General features: G+C 48.6%; 1 protein-coding gene across 6 annotated transcripts in view; it reads right to left on the reverse strand.

Annotated features, from left to right (window-relative positions):
* Positions 1 to 217: 217 nt before the first annotated feature.
* The window catches only part of LOC120686469, a 34,544-nt gene continuing 15,134 nt past the window's right edge, over positions 218 to 19,627 (reverse strand). For 5 of the 6 annotated variants that reach the window (XM_039968697.1, XM_039968696.1, XM_039968691.1 and 2 more), the window contains exons 4-9: positions 4,165 to 4,511; positions 3,010 to 3,927; positions 1,617 to 2,921; positions 1,172 to 1,499; positions 833 to 1,094; positions 218 to 726 (exon numbers count right to left, since the gene is read on the reverse strand). In XM_039968697.1, the coding sequence (XP_039824631.1) occupies positions 471 to 726; positions 833 to 1,094; positions 1,172 to 1,499; positions 1,617 to 2,921; positions 3,010 to 3,873 (3,015 nt within the window). In that variant the 5' untranslated portion in view covers positions 3,874 to 3,927; positions 4,165 to 4,511 and the 3' untranslated portion in view covers positions 218 to 470. Of the gene's footprint in view, positions 727 to 832; positions 1,095 to 1,171; positions 1,500 to 1,616; positions 2,922 to 3,009; positions 4,512 to 19,627 lie in introns of all 6 variants that reach the window. The other variant, XM_039968692.1, reaches the window with a different exon arrangement.

Consider the following 19,627-nt stretch of genomic DNA (forward strand, 5'->3'; position numbering starts at 1 on the left):
CTAGTGTGCTCTCTTAACTAGGTTTTATCCTTGATGGTATGATCTCAACTAGGCAAAATTAGCATGTTAGTGTGGTTACCCACTTAGGATCTTATTACTAGTGTGCTATAGTTAATAGGTTTTGAATTTATAGATTGGGTAATACTAGTGCTAGGTTAAGGACTTACTAGAATTTGAAGAAGACCCAATGTGAACCCTTCTTCTTGAACCATGATCCTTTCACATCTCAATTACAAAACGTCGCATTTAGAACTCGTGATTGTTTCTATATTCGAAGGAATGGACAAACGACGTACCTGAAGATAGTGCTTTAGTACCAGGACAACTGAACAAGCGAGATGGCATCCTCTGATGGCGTTTATTTAAGGGGTCCAGATCAATCACCTCATAAACAAAGCAAGATAAATTCCTAGCGATGGCCAATCCGCTAATGGGTGGGTGGCTAGTAGCCTAGTACCGCCAAACTTCTGTCAATTTGGAAGCGATGTCACCATCGCACCCCCTGACCGCGACCCATCACCACCACCAACGATACGCAGGCCATCGAACTTCTGCAGACTCTCCACCTCGTCCAGGTCGATGGCGGCCTTGATGGCGTTGGAGAGGTCCTCGTCGTCCTCGGCGTCGAAGAAGCGGCCCCGGTCCTTGGCGTCGGCCACGATCTGCCGCCAGATGCTCTTGCAGCTCGCCAGCGTCTTCGCGTTGCCCACGATCCACAGGCAATGCCTGCAACGGCACAGAACACGCCAAGGAGAATGAAACAAGACGTTCGTGCCTGCACACAAACGGCAGAAACCAGGGTAGGTAGCTATCGGGGAGGCTAGGCGCTCACTTGGCCCGGGTCAGCGCGACGTTAGTGCGGTTGATGTCGGCGAGGAAGCCGATCTTGCCGGTGGTGTTGCTCCGGACGGCGGAGAAGATGATCACGTCCTCCTCGGCACCCTGGAACCCGTCCACGGACCGCACCTTCACCGAGAACCCGTCGTGCATCGCGTACGCCCCGGCGACGGCGAGCTTCTCCTGGATGGCGAGCACCTGGCCCTTGTACGGCGACACCACGCCCACGCGGACCTCCCTCCTCGTGCCAACCGACTCTGCGCACACCAAGTTAAGCTCCACGCACTGTGTGATTCACGAGCAAAGGCGAATCAGTCGAAACAGCAGAAGATACCTCTGGACAGCATCTGCACGATCCGGGCTACCGCCGCTGCCTCGACGGGGTTGATCAGGCTGCGGTCGTGCTTGCCGGTGCTCTCAGTGCCGCCGTCGATGTTGATGAAGGAGTAGGGGCCGTACATGGGGCCGGTCAGGTACCTCCTCTCGTAGTCTCTGTTCAGGACGTTTGGGCCGTCGGCTATCTCGCCACCGTAGAAGCTCTCGATAGGGAACTTGCTGATCCATGGGTGCATTCTGTACTGCACGTTGAGGAGGTGCTTGGGCTGCCCCAGGGATGTCAGCCTCTTGAACAGGCTTCTTCCGAATCCTGCATCGGCACAAACCTGCACGAGTTTTATTTGTTTATAGATAGATCAGAATATTTTCATCCAAACTGATGTTGCAGATTTCACATCATGGCAGGTGAAAGACGGAGTAGCACACAAAAAAAAAGGAGTTACCTTGCTTTTCACCAGTGCCGGAAGCTGACACTCATCACCGATGAGAACGGCTTGACGGACGCCAGGGAGCTGCAGAGGTATCAGCGACTCGCACTCCTTAAGCTGCGCTGCCTCGTCCACGACGAGGACCTCGAACGGCTGGGCCTTCTGCTGGTAGTGCAGGCGGTAAGAACTCGATGCTGTGCAGAGCACGATCTTTGCCCTCTGAAGCAAGAATTCTTCGATCGTTCGGCTGTCGAATAATTCTGGCAGCTCAAAGTGAGCAGACAGGTGTTTTAGCTTCAGAAGACATGAAGACCTTGCCTGCTTCAGCTCAAAATTCACTCCGTCGTGCACATGGGTCAAAAAATTCCTGAACAAAGAACGGTCTGTTCCATCCTCGTCACTATCAAACAGGGTTCGCAAGTGTTCATCAGATTCAGATTGTACAAGCTCTGCAAACGCATTGAGCAAGGGCGGAACCTCAGCCATGCAGCAAAAGTTTTCTTCAGAGGTTGCAGATCTGGGAAGATCATCGCAGAAAATCTCCACACAGCTGCGCAAATCTTCCTCCAGACGTTTGTAGTTACTCTGAAAGTGGGTTTTGAACGACATTTTATTTTTCTCTATTTCCTGTATACTTTTCTGTACTTCCTGTAGCTTTTTCTGTAATTCTTTGATTTTTTCTTTTCTGGATGAAGTTTGCACTTCCTCGTTCTTCATCCTACTGACAAGATCATCCCTTACCTCCTTTTCTTCTGAGATCAATTTATTTATGTCATTTTTTATGCCTTCAGTATACCTTTCATACTGAACCAAAGGATGCTCAAGAAGACCGAGCATAGAACTCAGACAGTGTGTCCACCCTGACCATGGCACCAAGCACCGACGCAGGCGGCCAATACGGGACTCCATGAAAATCCTTTTTAGGTCCCCGTCCGCGCCCATCCTGTCCTCGTTGCCGAAGAGCACGACATCACTCAGGAAGCACTTCTTGCAACCTCCGCCGGAGGACTCCTCGATGAGACGTCTGAGGACTCGAGAAGCCACCTCCACCACCGCGGTGTTCGTCGGGGCGCAGGTCACTGTCCTGTGGTTCTTGATCAGCATGGACCACAGGAGCGCGCTGATGGTCTTCGTCTTCCCCGTCCCAGGAGGGCCCTTGATCAGGCGCACGGAGCACGTCGGTTCCCGCACTGCTGAAACGCAGTCGTGCACGGCCTTCAGTTGCGAGTCGTTGAGCTCGAACTTTTCATGAGCACCAAGGTCCCCATCCAGAAGACAGGAAGGCAGCACTGACGACGACACATTGTACCCTTGGCCAATCTGTCATAAGAAAAAAAGAAATCTACGGACTGTAAAAGTAAATATTCACAGCATATTCACTAGCTAGGGAAATGGAGTTCGTCCATACCATTGGATTGAGCATCTTCTCAACGATGCTCTTGTTCCAGCACGCGTCAGCGTGCACATCCACAGCATTCTGTATGCGATTGTACGTGGTCATGTTGATCAGAAACACCGCGACAAGGGGCAGCCCTTCCTCAGGCCTACGCGACAGCCGCACGACCGTGCCGTCGACGCCCTCAGCTTTGAGCACCGAGCCGATCAGGTAGGACTTCCCCGTCCGCCCCAGGTCCGAGATGTGCCTGGGCTTCCGATCTGTCAGCACCAGCACGTCGGCGTTCTTGGGGGCGTAGACCTGATCACGCTGGGGCGCGTTGGGATCGGAAAAATCTATTCCTCGCGCGCGCGAGTGGGATGCAAGCTGTAGCAGAAGGGCGCCGCCGCTACTGTTCATCTTCCCCGTTGAGGGAAGCAACGGCCGGAGTTCGTGGTGGGAGGTTGCCTGAGTCCGGTGGCCACCGGCGACCTTAGAAGAGGGAGGTGGGGGGGTAGGGAAGCCCAGCGGCGGAGGCGGGTTGCGACGGCGGCGCGGCGAGGCGGCTGGGACGCCGCCGGCCACTGGAGGTCGGTGGACAACCGGTAGGCCAGGACTAGAGCGGGGGAGCTCGGGTCGGAGGTGATTAGCGGCGGTGGCGGTGGAGGGCGGCGGCGGAGGTGCCGGAGCGGCGCCGCAGCTGGAGCTGGCGGGGGAGGGCAGGGGAGCAACACCGAGGGGGGTGGGGGCGGAAATTTCTTCTGCGACGGCGATGCTGAAGATGGCCTGGTCACTGGCGAGCTGCTCCATCCTGACCACATCGGCCGCCGGCGCGTGCTTGATGCCCTCCAGCGCCGAGCAGAGGTCCGCGCGGGTCTCCTCGATCAACGGCACCATGAAGGATTACATGTAATCCTCCAGCGAGGTGAAAGTCTCGGGTATCTGCTTTACCTGCATTTGTGATCGGATATTGTTTCTAGTCACACGGTATGCAGATCCTCTTCGTCCACAGACACATTCAGGTGTACTCCTCAACAAAACAAATCACTTAAAAAAAATGTGAGGTAGGCTTATCCTTGGCCAGATCCTTCCTAATTGAAGAATAACAAATGGCATATATGCATTTCTGCTGTGCATGAAAGCAGGCACAGATTATAAAAAGGAAAGGCTGAGAGGGCAGATGCGCACCTTTTCCTTTAAGAGATCCTTGTTGAGCACATCCTGGAGCGACCACGAGAACATGTGCCTCTCCAGCTCGCTCTGCTCCCACGTCCCGTACCTGCTGGTCGCCTCCTTCCCCCTTGCCGACGACCTCCCTCTGAATCCGTGGCCATCAGGCGATTCCTGCCGCACCAGCACGACGTCGTCGTCGCTGTCGTAGTAGTCGCTCATCGCCGCGCCTCCGGCCGAACTCCGGCGACTGACAAATGCTCGACTGCTTTCAGACTGACTACCAATGCGCGCGGTTTGCACGACCGCTAGGCGTCGCCTCGGTGATTTATAGGGGCGAACACTAGTGCGATCCTCAGAACTGCCTAGTAAATTTTGAGTTGGAATGCCAGAGGCCAAGCGATTGATCAAAGCAATCCGCCGTTCCAATTCTCAGTGGTTGTTGGGCTGCGCATTTGACTGCGGATGGCCATCAATTCATCGCCGCGGGAGGAAAGCGAGGAGCAATCGATCCATTGGAAACAACCAAGCGGTCGCAGGAACCGCTGCCACTGGCTCTGCGCGCGAAATTGACCGCCATGAACAACTCGGTTTCGAGGTTGACTGCTGAATTAACCTTACGAGATGCGTCGCTAGTAGGTTGCTCTGGTTAGAAGTACTTCCAGGGTTGTCCACGGGACCATGCTGTCGATTCTTGTATCTTTTCAACACTGTTCTTTTTTCCTGCAACGAATTTTGCTTCAATATTCTCCTTTTAAGAAAGCATATTATGAATCAACCCCCACAAAGATTCGTGGGGCTATTACGTGAAGTGCATCTAGGCTCATAGATGTTAATGGTAAGTTTCGGTGATTAATGACAACCGTATGCGACTAACTTGTGTTTTTGAAAGAAAAATTAATGGTTAATTTAGTCTCATATGAAATATGAAAATAGACCCCTCAACTCAGAACAACCATGCGTGCCAAGGGCTCAATTTCAAAGATTAAGGACTTTTTTAGACTCAAGTGTCACAAGGAGATGAAGGACACTTGATTTAGCTAGGGTTTATAGTTTTTAGTTCTTGACCGTACTATTAAGAGGGGTTCATGAGTTAGTAGCTTGATCGAAATAAAGTTGGCTTTAGAAATCTTGCACACTCGCTCAAAATTAGCCCAATATGGTCAATAGAAGTTAACACAATGCTTGGAAGAAGAAACAATCGAAGTCACAATCGAATCCAAGTCAATTCAGCTGAAAATAAAGAAAAACAGCAGCACCGGTTGAACCGGTGCCCCTTGCATCGGAGCATCCGATGCTTGCCGGAAGTTCCGACGCCCTGTCGGTCTATCTCTCTGGATGCCAGCAGATATCAAATCAGAAATCCCTATAGCACCGGTTAAACCGATGGTCCCAAGAAAAGCACTGGTGCATTAGATGTACTTTGTTCCAGAGAGCATGTTTTGATGGACTTCAACTTCTCTTCAGCACCGGTTGAACCGACGCTTCAGAATCAAAGCACCGGTGCATTAGACGTCCTATGTTCCAGAGAGCTTGTTTGAGTTGATCAGTGAACCTCTTCAGCACCGGTTGAACCGATGCCCCTACGGAGCATGCACCGGTGCATTGACGCAAGCCTAGATACTGTGTCAGAACCCCAACGGCTATAATTTGGACACAGAGAGACCGGTTGAACCGACGCCTCAAATCTGACAACCATCGGTTCTTCCGATGCTCACAGTTTTTCTGCAGTGGACTTCCAACGGCTATGTAACTCTTTCCACTCTATATAAAGGCACCCCATGGCTCATTTCAGTTGCCTTTGACACCCTGAATACTTGAGGCCACCTTTGAGAAGAAGAGAAAGTGCTTTGAGCAAACAAGAGAAGATCTAGCATTTTGTTTGTGCTTCAACCTTGAAGAATCCATCCTTTGCAAGTGTAGCAAGTGTGCTTGAGCTAAGACCAACTGAGTGTAGGTCAAGTGAAGGCTTAGGAGCTTGTTACTCTTAGTGTTTGACGGCACCTAGCCGGTCTTGGTGATCGGGAGGTTCTTGGTGAGCTCTTGGAGTTTGTGGGAGCCCCAAGACAAGAAGATTGTACACGGTGTGAAGCTCGCGCGTTCCGGAGATGGAGAAGGAGCATTCTTAGTGATCGCTTGCTTCTTGGTGGAGCAAGGGAGCTATACCCTTGTGTGGGTGCTCCAATGTGGATTAGGGGGGAGCGTCAACTCCTCGATACCACGGGAAAAAATCCGGTTGTCTCGTGTCATTTACTTTTACTTCAAGCAATTAATTCCTTTTATTGCTATTCTTGCTTGTAGTTTGACTAGGACAACTTGCATGGTAGCGTGAGCTCTTACTTAGGTTTGATCTTGCTAGTGTGCATCTATCTAGGCAAAATAATCATGATAGTGTGTTTACCTACCTAAGGACCCTTTGCTAGCGTGCTCTAGTGACTAGGTTTCGAATTTGTAGTTTGGGCAATACTAGTCTAGGTTAAGGACTAGTTAGAAATTTGAAAAAGTCCCAATTCAACCCCCCTTCTTGTGCAACGATCCTTTCAATTGGTATCAGAGCGAGGGCTCTCTTTGTAGGCTTAAAATCCTAGAGAATGGCCGGGGGAAGTGGTGGTCCACCCAAGCTCGATGGGAGAAACTATGCTTATTGGAAAGCTCGCATGGCGGGTTACCTTGAGGCTATTAATCCCATCGCTTGGGCGGTCACGGAAAAACCTATTGTTGGTCCGTGGAATGAAGATCAAGTCAAATATGGTGCTAGAGCAAAGAATGCTTTATTTGATGCTCTTAGTGAGGAGATCTTTGCTCGTGTTCATAGCAAAAAGACCTCTCATGAAATTTGGGAAGCACTTGAAGCTATCTATGTTGGTTCTAAAAAGCTTCGTGAAGAAAAATATCAAGTGCTTAAGGAAAAACTTAATGAATTCAAAATGCTTCCAAATGAGTTGGTCGAACAAATGTTTGCTCGATTGAATGTGCTTATTGAGGACATTAACACTCTTGAAATTTCTCCTTTATCTAATAGTGACATCATCCGGAAGATCCTACATTGTCTACACAAGCCCAAGTACAACATCGTCACCTCATTGTTCTATGAGAAGGATCTTGAAACGCTTGAAGTGAGTGATGTTGTTGGGAAGATTCGGTCTCATGAGATGTTCCTCTTGGGAGAAGTTGATCCACCGCAAGACAAGAGAGATCTTGCACTCAAAGCTAAGAGTGATCATAAGTCCAAGAAAAAGAACAAGTGCAAAGTTCCATCACCAAACTCAAGTGAAGATAAAGCTAATGAAGATTCAAGTGATGAAGATGGTGATGTTGAGCTAGCACTTCTCATGAGGAAGACCTCCAAGATGATGTCAAGGTTGAACAAGAGAGGGTACAACTATGACCCCAAGAAAAACAAGTTTCGTACCCGAAAAAGCAAGGAAAATGTCAAGAAAGTGTGCTACAATTGCGGCAAATATGGCCACCTCTCATATGATTGTCCGGAGCCTTCAAAGCTCAACAAGAAACAAGAAGATTGTGACAATCAATACAAGACTTCAAAGAAAAGTCATGAGAAGAAGGACTACAAGAAGAAAGGGTCTTTCACAAGAAAAGAGAAGGTCAAGGCTTTCCTTGGAGAATGGATCACGGATGGTGAATCCTCAAACGATGACTCAAGTGATGAAGAATCCAAGAAAAAGATTGTGGGGATTGCCATGCATGATGATGAAGATGATGGTGATGAGGCACCTCTACCTCCACCACCCATGTGCTTCATGGCAAGAGGTAACTCCAAGGTGAGTGATAATGATGATTCCTCTAGTGATGAAAGTGAACATTGCTTATCTCCTAATGAAGTGCAAAACATCCAAATGAGTACCAACAAGTGATCAAGAAGTACAAATCAAAATGTAAAGTTCTTGAAATTGAATATGCCAAGCTTAAGGCCTCAAATAATGAGTTGATTGTTAGGCATAATGAGGTAGTAGAAACTCATGATACAAACATTGTTCCTAGCAAGCAACTTAAAGAGGAGCATGACAAGCTACTTGTTAAGCATGATGAATTGAATGTTAAATATGAGGAAGTAGTTGTGCTTAACAAGTCACTTACTTCATGCAACAAAAAGCTCAAGCTTGATTATGCTAACTTAAATATGAAATATCAAGAACTTGACCTTGACTTTGATGCTTTGGATGAAGAACTAAAAGAATCTCAAAAGAAAGTCATCAAAGTCAATATAGCTATTTCTTGTGATGATCTTGTGGAGTTGCCTCACCCTACTACTTGTCATCATGCTTCTCCTTTCTGTTCAAAGACTAACCATGATAGGGAGAAACAACTTGAGGAGAAACTTGAAAGCATGACCAAATGCATGTTCAATGTGACAAGAGGAGAATACTTGCATAAGGAGATTCTCTTCCACAATGCAAGGCACTATGGGACAAATGGACTTGGATCATTTCCCAACCCTCCTGAAAATTGTCCCAAGTCGCCGGAGCTCAAGGCATGCTTCACCAAGGAAGTTGGCTCATATTGTCAACATTATCAAATCACCGGGCATCACACAAGGGAGTGTCCAATTCCTACTCGTCCACCTCCTTCCTTGCCTCCTAATTACAAGTCTCAATTCAATGAAAATCATTTCTTGTTAAGCAAGCTTAAAAGTGGCAAGGTTAAGGCAAAAATTATTGGCACTCACATTAAGGGAAAGCTACCACGCCAACAATGGGTTCCTAAAGCTTTAGTAACTCATGTCAAAGGACCCAAACTTGCTTGGGTTCCCAAACCTCAAAAGTGATTCATTTGTGTGTAGGTGAACTACAAAGCCGGTGGCAAGCATTGGGTGCTGGATAGCGGATGTACACAACACATGACCGGCTATGTAAAGATGTTCACCTCACTAGATGAAGATGTGGGCGATTATGAACATGTTACCTTTGGTGACAACTCAAAAGTAAAAGTGGTAGATTTGGGTAAGGTAGCCATCACAAAGGATCTTTCTATCTCTAATGTGTTGCTTGTTGAGTCGGTTAGTTTTAATTTGTTATCTATTGCTCAACTTTGTGATTTAGGACTAATATGCACCTTTAGTGATAGTGAGGTTATAGTGACAAGCAAGGAGGACAAGAGCTTAATATTCAAAGGATTTCGACATGGTAACATTTACCTTGTTGATTTCTCATCTAATGATGCAAGCTTGGCGACATGTCTCTTCTCCAAGAACTCCATGGGTTGGCTTTGGCATCGCCGCATTGCTCATATTGGCATGAGCCAACTCAAGAAGGCCTTCAAACGAGGTATGGTGGTTGGTGTCAAAGATGTTACATTTGACAAAAACAAATTGTGTAGTGCTTGTCAAGCCGGGAAGCAATTTGCATCATCACATCCCATGAAGGCTTATTTGTCAACATCAAGAAGCTTGGAGCTACTACACATGGATCTCTTTGGGCCAACCACCTACAAAAGTCTTGGCGGTAATCTCTATTGTCTTGTAATTGTTGATGATTATTCTAGATATACTTGGACTTTCTTTTTAGAGGACAAGAGCAAGACTATGGGGATCTTCAAGATTTTTGTCAAGCAAGCTCAAAATGAATTTGAGTCAAGTGTTGTGAAGGTCCGGAGTGATAATGGCACGGAGTTTAGGAACACTCAAGTAGAAGAGCTTTGCAACGACTTGGGGATCAAGCATGAGTTTTCATCAACATACACACCCCAACAAAATGGAGTGGTGGAGAGGAAGAACAAGACATTGATCACTCTTGCAAGAGCAATGTTGGATGACTATGGCATCTCACAAAGATTTTGGGCGGAAGCCATTAACATCGCATGCCATGCATCCAACCGAGTTTATCTTCACCGCTTCTTAGGGAAGACACCCTATGAACTTCTCATTGGGAGGAAGCCCAACATCTCCTACTTCCGGGTGTTTGGTTGCAAATGCTACATCTTCAAGAAAAGGAAGCACCTAGGCAAGTTTGAAATTAGATGTGATGTTGGTTTTCTTGTTGGTTATTCATCAAACTCCAAAGCATATCGAGTATTCAATAGTGCTACTAGCAAGATTGAAGAAACTTGTGATGTGGAGTTTGATGAGACTAATGGCTCCCAAGGGGAAGTTTTCTCTTGTGATGATGTAGGTGATGAACCACTTTGAGAAGTCATGAAAAACATCACTATTGGGCAAGTCAAGCCAAAGGAGGAAGTAGAAGAGCTACAAGCCTCATCCACTCAAGTTGAAGTCACTTCCAAGGATGACTCACAGGATGAAGACAAGTCTACACCATCACATCACCATGATGAGTCATCCGATGAAGAAGAAGATGCCTCACCTCCTTTCCATGATGCCCAAGATGAACAAGTGGTTGAAGAACAACTTCCATTTGATGACACGCACATGACAAGTGAACAAGCCCAAGCTCAAGATCAAGATGACGAATCACTAGAAGAATCAACATCCCAAGTACAAGAGAGGCATACAAGAACTTCAAGGAATCATCCCATTGACTTGGTCATGGGTAACCCCTCCGGTGGAGTAAGAACTCGTAGACGTCAATATGCCTCCTTTTGTGAACATTACTCTTTTGTTTCTTGCTTGGAACCCACAAATATAGATGAAGCTCTTGAGGACCCGGATTGGGTGATGGCCATGCAAGAAGAGCTCAACAACTTCACCCGCAATGAAGTTTGGGTTCTTGAAGAACGTCCTCAAGACAAAAATATCATTGGTACTAAGTGGGTCTTCCGCAACAAACAAGATGAGCATGGTGTAGTGATTCGCAACAAGGCAAGACTTGTGGCAAAGGGCTTTGCACAAGTTGAAGGGTTGGACTTTGGTGAAACATTTGCCCCCGTTGCAAGACTTGAAGCCATCCGTATCCTTTTAGCGTACGTTTCACATCATAACATGAAACTCTTTCAAATGGATGTGAAGAGTGCGTTCTTAAATGGCTTTATTAATGAGTTGGTGTTTGTTGAACAACCTCCCGGGTTTGAGGACCCTAGATATCCTAACCATGTTTATAGGTTGCACAAGGCGCTCTACGGGCTCAAGCAAGCGCCAAGGGCTTGGTATGAATGCCTTCGTGACTTCCTTCTCAACAAGGGCTTCAAGATCGGGAGGGTGGATACAACTCTATTCACAAGAATCATCAATGAAGAGCTATTCATATGTCAAATTTATGTTGATGATATCATTTTTGGTTCAACTAACCCCACTCTTTGCAAAGAATTTGGAGAAATGATGGCTAGGGAATTCGAGATGTCCATGATCGGTGAGCTTAATTTCTTCCTTGGGTTTCAAATCAAGCAATTGAAGGAAGGGACTTTCATCCATCAAGAAAAGTACACAAAGGATATTCTCAAGAAATTCAAGATGGATGATTGCAAGCCGATCAAGACTCCAATGCCAACTAATGGACATCTTGACTTGGATGAGGGAGGTAAATCGGTTGACCAAACTCTCTATCGTTCTATGATTGGGTCGCTTCTTTACCTAACCGCATCTAGGCCCGATATCATGTTTAGCGTATGCATGTGTGCCCGTTTTCAAGCTAATCCTAAGGAATCACACATCAGTGTAGTTAAGAGGATCCTTAGATATCTCAAGCATACGCCTAGCATAGGCTTGTGGTACCCCAAAGGCGCTAGTTTTACTCTCTTGGGATACTCGGATTCGGACTTTGCCGGATGTCATGTGGATCGCAAGAGTACATCGGGTGGGTGCCACTTGCTAGGGCGTTACTTAGTCTCTTGGTCGTCAAAGAAACAAAATTCCGTGGCCTTGTCAACCGCGGAGGCGGAATACATTGCCGCCGGGGCTTGTTGTGCTCAAATCCTCTATATGAAGCAAAGCCTCTTGGACTATGGTGTAGTATTAGATAGGATCCTGCTCCTTTGAGATAACGAGAGTGCCGTTAAAATTGCTAATAACCCGGTTCAACACTCTCGCACCAAGCACATAGATATTCGCCATCACTTTCTGAGAGATCATGTGGCAAGGAATGATATACTACTTTGTGGTGTTCGTTTCGAAGATCAATTGGCGGATATCTTCACCAAACCTCTAGATGAGAACACCTTTTGTAGGTTGCGAAGTGAGCTTAACGTTTTAGATGCTTCTAACGTCATATAATTGCCTTGTCATATAGATGCATTTCATATGTACATGTGCTAGGGGCTTGTCTAACCTTGTCAAGATAGTGATGAACATGGGTCTTGCATGAGCCGGTGGTTTTGGTTTCGCTCATGGCATGAAGAATGGTTCATCATGAAGAAGCTTGCCGAGGGTTCAAACTTGACAAGATAGATTTAAATTTTTGCAATGCATGTGCTTGTCATATAGAATGCATCCATGTTTAATTTCTAGCTTTGCATTGGCATTGCATCACGTGAGTAGCATCACAAGGGAGCAAATCACACTTCGAGAAAGATATTCATGCTAAATATGATATATCATCTCCACAAGGGTGATAAGATCAATATTGCGCTTTCATGCCTATTGAGTCACGTCCTATCGAACTTAAAGTTTCTATCTCTAAGTTCATAGTCAAAGTGGCTCATACATTTGGTTTTTGTGTTTAAACCTTGCTTGGATCTTAATTTGCTTATGTTTATGTAAAAGCATGCGAGCACATAGTTTGAGTGTTTGAGGGGTGAGGTTGTGTCTCGAAAATGGTCCAAATTGAGTGTTTATGGCTTTGGTTTTAAAGATTTGGATCAGAAGTAGAGTTTGTAGTTCAGCAGAAATTTTTCTTAACCACCGGTTAAACCGACGCCTGGTTTTTCACTGCATCGGTTCAACCGGTGCTTAAAGTCTTCGTGGCTCGGTTTCTGCATCGCCTCTGGAACAACCTCCTACTGTTACACCGATGGCCACCGGTGCATCCGATGGTTGGCGGATGAACCGACGCCTTTGCATCGGTTCAACCAGTGCTACTGCGTGGAGTTTTGGCCCCTGCAGCGTCTCTGGACCTTACTCCTGCCAATACACCGACGCCCGTCGGATGTTCCGATACCTCAGTAGCGGTTCTTCCGGTGCCCTCTATTGACTTGTTTTCAACTCGTTCAGATCTGGTCAAAGTTACACCGGTGAATACACCGATGCCTTTTTCACCGAACCATCGGACCTTCCGGTGCTTTAGGGTTGGCGAGCCCGCACGTCCTGTTTCACTTAACCTTTCCGCGGGCCCCGCGAGTCAGTCTCTATCCTTTCTTCTTCCTCGCGAAACCACCGCCCCCGCACCCGCGTCTTCGCCCGTACGCCGCGCCGCCGCCGCTGCTCCTCTGCACCGCCGCCCGCTAGCGCCTCCGCCGCCTCTCACGCACTGCTTCACCGCCCGCACGCCGCCAGTCGCACGCAGCACCCGCACACCCGCGCCGCCTCTTTTCCGCAGCGCCACTGCTCATCACCGCCGCCGACGCAATTTCCTCTCGCGCACAGCTTCTCCTGATCCACACCTTCACCCTCGTGCAAGCATTCATGCTCGATTTGAATTCCCTCCTCCATTGGTTCGAGTGCCCGCAAGGTGTTCGAGAAATTGCCTTTTAGGCGTTTTCTTCGTTTACTTCTCGACCGATACTTGGATTAGCAAGGGTATGGTGCTGCCCCTCCTAGCATGTGATGTATCTTCATCTTCTTATCCTTTTTACACATGTTCACATATATCCTTGCCTTGATCACTCACATAAGAATCTTGTCACTTATCTTTGCACATGCTCACATAGATATCTTTTAAATCTTCTAGCATGTCATCGATATCAAGGCTGCTATCCACTAGATTTCATGTCATAGGCTCAAATCAAATCTTTGCTATGCTTCTATGACAGATGGCTGGTGACAAGAAGGGCAAGGGTAAGATGGTTGCGTAGAAGAAGAAGAAGCGCACCCATGAGGACCGCGAGCGAGAGCAAGCTGAGGCAGTTGCAGATGCTGCAGACAGGCAGGGATCACTTCGGATCAGGGATCCTCAGGCTCAGGGGGAGCCACAGCAGCAGTTACGTCGCTCAGGACGTACTCAAACAGCTCAGACCACACCTGAGTCCCGCTCACGTCCACGGACTCGAGGTGGTGGTACTCAGAGGGGAGCAGGTCATGCAGAGCAGCAGCACACCGACAGTGGCACTTAGACAGGAGGTCAGGACAGTGGTCAGGAGCTGCCCGAGGTTGACCTTTTTGATCTCAGGGGTATTCCAGGACCGAGGGTCAAGAGACTGAGATATGTCACCCCGGAGCAGTGGTTTCCCGAGCAGAGAGACGTTGGAGTTAGTCGTCGCTTTTACACTCTGCTTCAGGAGTCTTTTTACCACACCTACTGCCAGCTGTATATCAAGATCAGTGAGCACAAGATGCTCCACTGGGTGGCTATGCGTGTAGCAGCAGGAGGGAGTCCAGTGCTTCCTCTCTTCGAGAGATATGATGGATTGCCTGCTCTACTCAGTGAGAGGTCCAGATACATTCGAGAGTGGGTTCGAGTCTTCTACGCCACTCTGTTTATTGAGGAGGACCGGCAGTTTATTGACTTCATGTTCCAGGAGAGGCACTATCATTTGACCCGGGCTCGACTGGCTACCGTGCTTGGAGTTCAGATTGCCGAGGAGCCACACTTCGTACAATATCAGGCTTATGGCAGCACAGTGCCTCCTCGTCGTCCTCATGAGTCTCACGTCCCATCTGACGAGGAGATTAGCATTCTCTTTCAGCAGCCGTTCCTACCTGGCACACCGAGGACTCCGGACAGGCTGACTCCAGTGGTACACTCTCTACACCTAGCCTTGAGGAAGAGTCTGTTGTTCCGGATTGGATACAATGAGGGGATTACAGCTCTGCAGCAGTGGCTCTTATTGTACATCATGATAGGTCATGACTTTGACCTAGTCGACTTCTTTATCTGCGAGCTAGAGGACGTGATTCTGGATGGGATGACAGTTCACCGCCGCCATCCATTTGCTCATTGGATCTGCTGGATTCTGGCTCAGCTCAGTCAGAATGAGCATATGGATGAGCTGGAGCAGTCGAGGACACACTTCAGTTTTTACTCTCCTGCTACTCCTCGAGACGGTCGTCGTGGTTCGAGAGGCCAGCGCCGAGCACAGCGGGTTCTCGATGAGCGTATCTTGGCTGAGGGCAGAGTTGCAGATGATCCGACAGTAGCCGAGGACGCTTCACTAGCAGCAGCAGAGGCCCAGCTCCCACACTACCTGATCACAGACTCGGAGGATTCGGAGAATGACGAGGATTTCATTCCCACTGTTACTGTTCCTCGAGGTGCTCATGACAATGAGGCAGGATCCTCCGGTGCAGCACAAGCCCCTGCTCCTCCAGTTACCACTGCACAGGTCACACAGCCAGACTCTCTTGCAGCTATACTTACTCGGCTCTCTGACCAGTAGAACCTGTTTGCTGCAGCTCAGCTGAGTATGCAAGCCGAGCAGGCTCGCCAGCAGGAGGCCCAGACATTAGTGCTTGAGGGGATTCGACAGCAGCAGGAGGCCATGAGGCTACAGCTACAGCAGCAGTCCTAGATTCAGCAGCAGATGTTCACATTCTTCTCGGGATGCTTCGGTCAGCTATACCATCACACTGGACTGCCTGAGCCTCAGCTCCCCACACCCCAACAGCTCCAGTTCGACCCCACAGCTCCTGCTCCACCTGTTGGCGGTTTTGTGCAGACACCCTTGGCGTCATTCCCGATGTCACCCTTTCTTCAGACCGGGTTGTTTGCCAGTCCTGCTCATACTTCCACCGCTGCTCCGGCTCATGCTCCACAGCCTAGTACCTAGACCGCCGAGCAGCGTGCAGAGTTCCTCAGACAGCAGCAGGTTCTGCATCAGCTACAGCATCCCTCAGCTCAGTCACTCACGTTCGACTCACCTTCTCAGCCTGAGGTGCTCCGTCCGTCCGTCGTGCGCCCCACTCAGCCAGACCTGACTCCCGTCACGTCTGCTCCTCCGACGGACTCCACGGTCGTCGCCGCGCCAGCTTCTACTGCTACTCCAGCTACTTCTGCTGCTCCGACGACTTCGGTCGAGCAGAAGTCTTCTTCGGTCGATGACGACTGGACGGACGACGACGTCGACGACTCCGCCGCTCAGTTTTCCACCGGACCTAGCCGGAAGACCCTGCCTTCTCCAGCTCAGGATTAGATCGCCTTTCTTTTTGGTGTTTTGTTACCAAAGGGGGAGATAGATAGGGGGAGTAGAGATAGGGGGAGCTTGGTGGTTTGTGGCGTGATTGGATCTTCATGGATTTTGTGTATGGACATGTTATTTGGATATTGTGTATGCTCTGTGTTGACATGTCCCTACATGGGCCTTATTTCGAGTATTGCATGCTTGTTTATCGCTTTCAATTTCATATCTTGTGTATCTCTACTTTATGTTGTCATCAATCACCAAAAAAGGGGAGATTGAAGTGCATCTAGGCCCATAGATGTTAATGGTAAGATTCGGTGATTAATGACAACCGTATGCGACTAATGTGTGTTTTTGAAGGAAAAATTAATGGTTAATTTAGTCTCATATGAAATATGAAAAGAGACCCCTCAATTCAGAACAACCATGCGTGCTAAGGGCTCAATTTCAAAGATTAAGGACCTTTCTAGACTCAAGTGTCACAAGGAGATGAAGGACACTTGATTTAGCTAGGGTTTATAGTTTTTAGTTCTTGACCGTACTATTAAGAGGGGTTCATGAGTTAGTAGCTTGATCGAAATAAAGTTGGCTTTAGAAATCTTGCACACTCGCTCAAAATTAGCCCAAGATGGTCAATAGAAGTTAACACAACGCTTGGAAGAAGAAACAATCGAAGTCACAATCGAATCCAAGTCAATTCAGCTGAAAATAAAGAAAAACAGCAGCACCGGTTAAACCGGTGCCCCTTGCATCGGAGCATCCGATGCTTACCAGAAGTTCCGACGCCCTATCGGTCTATCTCTCTGGATGCCAGCAGATATCAAATCAGAAATCCCTATAGCACCGGTTGAACCGATGGTCCCAAGAAAAGCACCGGTGCATTAGATGTACTTTGTTCCAGAGAGCATGTTTTGATGGACTTCAACTTCTCTTCAGCACCGGTTGAACCGACACTTCAGAATCAAAGCACCGGTGCATTAGACATCCTATGTTCCAGAGAGCTTGTTTGAGTTGATCAGTGAACCTCTTCAGCACCGGTTGAACCTATGCCCCTACGGAGCATGCACCGGTGCATTGACGCAAGCCTGGATACTGTGTCAGAACCCCAACGGCTACAATTTGGACACAGAGAGACCGGTTGAACCGACGCTTCAAATCTGACAACCATCGATTCTTCCGATGCTCACGGTTTTTCTGCAGTGGACTTCCAACGGCTATGTAACTCTTTCCACTCTATATAAGGGCACCCCATGGCTCATTTCAGTTGCCTTTGACACCCTGAATACTTGAGGCCACCTTTGAGAAGAAGAGAAAGTGCTTTGAGCAAACAAGAGAAGATCTAGCATTTTGTTTGTGCTTCAACCTTGAAGAATCCATCCTTTGCAAGTGTAGCAAGTGTGCTTGAGCTAGGACCAACTGAGTGTTGGTCAAGTGAAGGCTTAGGAGCTTGTTACTCTTGGTGTTTGACGGCACCTAGCCGGTCTTGGTGATCGGGAGGTTCTTGGTGCGCTCTTGGAGTTTGTGGGAGCCCCAAGACAAGAAGATTGTACACGGTGTGAAGCTCGCCGTTCCGTAGATGGAGAAGGAGCATTCTTAGTGATCACTTGCTTCTTTGTGGAGCAAGGGAGCTATACCCTTGTGTGGGTGCTCCAACGTGGATTAGGGGGGAGCGTCAACTCCTCGATACCACGGGAAAAAATCCGGTTGTCTCGTGTCCTTTACTTTTACTTCAAGCAATTAATTCCTTTTGTTGCTATTCTTGCTTGTAGTTTGACTAGGACAACTTGCATGGTAGCGTGAGCTCTTACTTAGGTTTTGATCTTGCTAGTGTGCATCCATCTAGGCAAAATAATCATTATAGTGTGTTTACCTACCTAAGGACCCTTTGCTAGCGTGCTCTAGTGACTAGGTTTCGAATTTGTAGTTTGGGCAATACTAGTTAAAAATTCGAAAAAGTCCCAATTCAACCCCCTTCTTGGGCCACGATCCTTTCATTATGCTCCGGATTTTGGCTCCTACTGCTAAAAAAATTCTATGGATAAATATAAAAGCCATCACATGCATAGCTTAGGGATTAAGCCACGAAGGAAAACGCTCACATTGTAGTAGTCGGTACTCGGTAGTCGCCAACTCCGCGTGTCAACCACATGAGCAAAGCGGCTCAAAACAGACACGAGACAAGCACCTCGCTCACGCACAAGCAAGTTCCCCAGTTCAAACGGGCCGAGAACCGCAATACTGACTCTACGAGTGACCGTAAGCTCGCTTGCGACCGGTTGATTTTTTCCACCGCCCCTTGGACAAAGCACGTGGTGCGGTCCGCACACCTTATCCCTCCGCATCACCTCCTCCATTTTCCACGTTGCCCCTCTACCGAGGCCGCCGGCGGCGCCCAAGGTGATTCTTTTTTTTTTCCAAAACTTTTTCTCTAACGTTTTTCATGTTTTTTTCTCGTGGATCTTTGTGTCAAGATTTTGCTCAATTTTTTAAAAGAACTTTCGGAGCGTGTTTTTCCTAAATTTTCTTCAAAATTTTTTCTGTTCAAAGTGTTGTTTCAATTTTTTCCACAAGTTTTATCTACGAAAGTTCGTTCGCAAAATTTTGCATCAAGATAATTTTGTGCGAAAATTTATGTGTAAAAATTTATACCATATATTTTGCTGTTGATTTGAAAACTGGGATGGAAGGTGCACGTTGGGCTTGAGCACGGACTGAGGCTGTCGGATCGACCGGACCAATCCTTCCGTCCGGGCGCCGGTAAATTAGCCTTGCCACCCCCGCCTTGCCACCCCCACAGACAGCAGTGCGTGAGGGGGGAGGAAAAAAGGCTAAGGCTACAGAGATTCAAAACCTCCCAAAACCCTCGCCCCCGCCGCCGTTGCCGTTGCCGTCGCCACCATGGACCGGGCCCCGCAGCACGGCGCGCCCCGCGACGCCGTGGGCCAGCGGTGGCTCGCTGTCTTCGCCTTCCAGTCCGTCCTCTCGGCCGCCGCTTCGGCGCTCCACCTCGCGGCATCCCAGCGCGTTCGCTGCCACCCTCTCCTCGGTGTCCCCGCCGGCCTCCTCCTCGCGCTCCACCTGCTCCTCGCCTGCACGACCACGGGGCTTCTCGCGCTGGCCCTCCTCCTCACCGCGTCCCGGTGCCCGCCCCTGCTGTAGCGGCGCGCGCTCGCAACCGCCCTCCTCACCGCAGCCAGCGCGCTCTCCTTCGGCGCCACCGCGGCGATTCTCACCAAGGACGCCGGTGGGGCGGCGGTCGCTGGGCTCAGGTTCCGCAGGGCCGTGCTGGGTGCCGTCTTCGCTGCATCGTGCAGGTGAGTGGATTGGGGGAAGTTAGGGTTTCTCATACATCAAATTGTTT

This window comes from Panicum virgatum, chromosome 8N, assembly GCF_016808335.1.
Source record: "Panicum virgatum strain AP13 chromosome 8N, P.virgatum_v5, whole genome shotgun sequence".
NCBI classification, from domain to species: Eukaryota; Viridiplantae; Streptophyta; class Magnoliopsida; order Poales; family Poaceae; genus Panicum; species Panicum virgatum.